Source organism: Rhagoletis pomonella, unplaced genomic scaffold, assembly GCF_013731165.1.
Source record: "Rhagoletis pomonella isolate Grant_MI unplaced genomic scaffold, Rhpom_1.0 Rhpom_scaffold_13148, whole genome shotgun sequence".
Taxonomy (NCBI): domain Eukaryota; kingdom Metazoa; phylum Arthropoda; class Insecta; order Diptera; family Tephritidae; genus Rhagoletis; species Rhagoletis pomonella.
Genome location: NW_023471674.1, coordinates 446 through 4,373, shown reverse-complemented (window position 1 = coordinate 4,373; position 3,928 = coordinate 446). Strand labels below are relative to the sequence as shown.

The window sequence follows — 3,928 nt, the reverse complement described above, 5'->3', positions numbered from 1 at the left end:
TTATTAGTATAACCTTAAATCGAGCGCGTGCATTTATTTCAATTGGAGCATTACAATAAATGGCGACGAGTAGTAAAATCGAAAAGTGTTATTTAAATAGGCAACTCAAGCATTAAAGTGACGTGAACGGTCATAACATTACAATAAAATGGAGACCCAAATTCAACAATTGCTTCAGGCGATAACCGCCATGATGACCACGATGCAACAGCAGCAACAGCAAATCGCAGCAAATCAACAAACGAGCAGTACCAACGTCAACATAATTTCAACCTTCGAAGCATTCGATCCAAAAGTAGAACCATTTAAAACATATAAAGAGCGCCTGGAAAACCATTTCCATATTAGAAAAATTGTTGGAGATAAAGATATGTGTGCAAAATTGCTTCTACAATACATTGGACCAGCGACGTATTCACGTTTAGCAACTTTGGCATCACCTAAAAACATAAATGTGCTGAAATATGATGAAATAATAGCATTACTGGAAAAACACTTCTGTCCAGCAAGGAACGTTTTGGTAGAGCAACACAAATTTCTTTGTGAAATTCAGAATAGCGAGCAGTCTCTGACAGATTTCGTAGTTACTCTACAGAAAAGAGCAATGGAATGTGAGTTTGTATGCGAATGTGGGAAGTCTATCTCAGATATTTTTCAAAGATCCCAACTAATCAGAGGGATACGCGATGGGCATATTAGAGAACAGCTTCTACAAAACCCGAAGGCAACATTCAAGCAAATAGTTGAAAAAGCAACAACGTTGGAAGCCGCTAAAATAAATAATAACGTGATTGCAAACCAAACCGGCTCAACAAGTGATGTGCAGCAAATCCGTCAACATGTTGGTAAGAATAACTATCGTAGCAATAGAAATCGTAATCGAAGTTGGTCCCGAAATAAAAACTCGAAGTCATCAACAAGAGTTAACTACAGCGAATTGGGGATAGAAGGTTTGTGTCTAAGATGCGGCCGTAGTAATCACTTATCGAAGGAATGCAATATAGATAAAAGCAAGTTAAAATGTAATTCATATGGCAAGACTGGTCACCTGCAGAAAGTATGTATTCAAGATAAAATGAAGCAAAAGAAATCGAAAAATGTAAACAATAACGCAGCTACATCAAATGCAATTGAATCCTACACAACAGAAGAGGAATATTATGGTGTAAATCAAGTTATCGATATTTATGAGCAAAGTGCTGCAAAAAGTTCATCTATAGATGCAGAAAAATTTTATACAGATGTTTTAATTAATGGAAGAAAACAAAACTTCGAAGTTGACTCAGGTGCCGGCTACACGTTGCTGCCGGAAAATCAATTTATGAAATTAAATATCAAGACACCGCTAAGAAAAACAAATATTGCTTTCCGAGTCTATACAGATGATCTTTTTGTGCCAATTGGAGTCGTAACTGTGGACGTAAGTTACAAAAATAGAAAATCCAAAGAAGACTTGTATATTGTGTCATCAAAACGTACCGCATTATTAGGTCGTGTATGGATACGTCATTTAAAAATTAATCTACACGAAATCGATAAAGACAGTTCTAAAAATGATACTAGCAACAACAACATAAATTCTATATCGGAAATCGAGCAGCAATTTTCAGAAATTTTCGAAGAAAGAGTCGGTAGCATTCCGGACTTGGTCTGTAGTCTAAAATTACGACAGGGAGCAAAACCCGTGTTCTTAAAAGAAAGGCAGGTTCCTTTTGCGCTACGCGAAAAAGTGGAACATGAGCTTGATAATTTGGAGCGAGACGGTATAATTACAAAAGTTAATACAAGCAATTGGGGTTCACCATTGGTGGTAATACCAAAACCTGACGGTAACGTGCGACTATGCGTGGACTACAAAGTAGCTGTTAATCCTCAACTGGAAGCCGCACATTATCCAATCAAAAGAGTCGACGAAATTTTCAACACATTAAAGAACTCAAAATATTTTTGTAAACTAGACTTATACAAGGCGTATCTTCACGTACGAGTGGATGACGATAGCAAAGAAGTGCAAACTATTTCAACACACCGAGGTACGTACCAAATGAATCGTTTATCTTTTGGAATTAAAACTGCCCCAAGTGAGTTTAACCGTATTCTAGACCAAATATTGCAAGGCCTCGATGGTACAATCGCATATTTCGACGACATAATTATCCATGGTGGTGAAAGAATGTGAATACCGCCTAATCAAATGCCTTGAAAGATTAAATAAATATCAATTACACGTCAACAAAAGAAAATGTGAATATTTTAAAGAAGAAATTAAATATCTGGGGTATGTAGTAAGCCATAACAAAATTTCAAAATGTCCAGATAAAATGCAGGCAATTATAGACATGCCAAGACCTGAAAATATAGAGCAAATAAGAAGATTCCTTGGAATGATTACATATTATTCAAAATTTTTACCAGATGTATCAACACTAACATTTCCTTTACGTCAGCTTTTAGAAAAAAATAGAAAATTTAATTGGACAGGGCAATGCGAAAAAGCATTCAAAAACCTCAAACAGGAAATTCTTAAAGACAGGGTTATAGTACCCTTTAATGAAGCATTGCCGATAACATTAGCATGTGACGCAAGTCCGACTGGTATAGCTGCCGTACTATCACATATTGTTGAGGGAGAGGAGCGTCCCATAGCATTTATTTCAAGAGCATTAACCAAAGCGGAACCAAACTACAGCCAGCTTGACAGGGAAGCGTTAGCAATTATTTTTGCCGTTGATAAGTTTTTTATGTATTTATACGGAAGAGAGTTTATATCATTGACAGATAATCGCCCCCTAACAAGAATATTTCATCAAAGTGCAAAAACACCAGCTATGACATCAGCAAGACTACTGCGTTACGCCTCATTCTTACAAGGATTCAACTACAAGATTCAACATCGTATAGCTGAAGATAATGTGAACGTAGATTGTTTATCGAGAGCACCCATCAAGGAAATACCAACGTTTAAACGTTTTTTGGACGAAGAGGTACGAAATATTCAGGACGGAAAGATCAACCAAATATCAACATTTTCAATCAATGCCACTACTATTTCAAACGAAACAGAACGTGATGTGGAACTCGCAAAACTAAAGAAAGATTTAGCGGACGGTAAGAATTGTGATCCCAATTATTCATTGCAAGATGGTGTCATATTTAAAGGTGATCGTATCGTTATACCATCGAAGCTACGTGCAGAAATATTAAAAGAACTACATTATACACACGTGGGCATAGTCAAAATGAAGCAGCTTGCAAGAAAATACTGTTTTTGGAAGGGCATTGCCACTGATATAGAGCGAATAGTAAAATCATGTCCTAGTTGTGCGGAAGTGAGGAAAAGCCCTCCGAAAGTTGTAACCCATCATTGGGAAGAGCCGATCGAAAATTTTCAAAGAGTCCATATTGATTACGCAGGACCATTTCAAAATTACTATTTTTTCGTACTAGTAGATGCAAAATCTAAATGGCCGGAGATCCGTATAATAAGAGATGCCCCAACTTCTGAAAAGACAATAGATTTATTACAAGATATTTGTGCAACACACGGATTACCACAAACAATTGTATCGGACAACGCAACAATATTCCAAAGTGCAATGTTTAGAAAATTTTGTTGCGAAAACGGAATTATCCAAAAGTTTATAGCCCCTGGACATCCAGCAACTAACGGATTGGCTGAGAGATACGTCCAAATTTTGAAAAAGAAGCTAAAAGCGAATGATGATGAAAACGTACCTTTAAATATTAAATTACGAGAAATCCTTTTTCGCTATAGGGCAACCCCATTGGCAAATGGTCAAAGCCCAGCTCGAATGTACCTGGGACGTGACCTGAGAATTAAATTGGACGCTATGCGGCCAGTAAAGCAATTGAAATCTGCAGTACCTAATTCCCGAGTTCGACACCTAAGCGTAGGCGATAGAGTACA

General features: G+C 37.0%; 1 protein-coding gene across 1 annotated transcript; it reads left to right on the top strand.

Annotated features, from left to right (window-relative positions):
• The first annotated feature begins 148 nt into the window (after window positions 1-148).
• LOC118756943 (uncharacterized protein K02A2.6-like) lies at window positions 149-2,179 on the top strand. The gene has a single exon (XM_036491673.1). The coding sequence runs from the start codon at window positions 149-151 to the stop codon at window positions 2,177-2,179; it is 2,031 nt and encodes a 676-aa protein (XP_036347566.1).
• The last annotated feature ends 1,749 nt before the right edge of the window (window positions 2,180-3,928 follow it).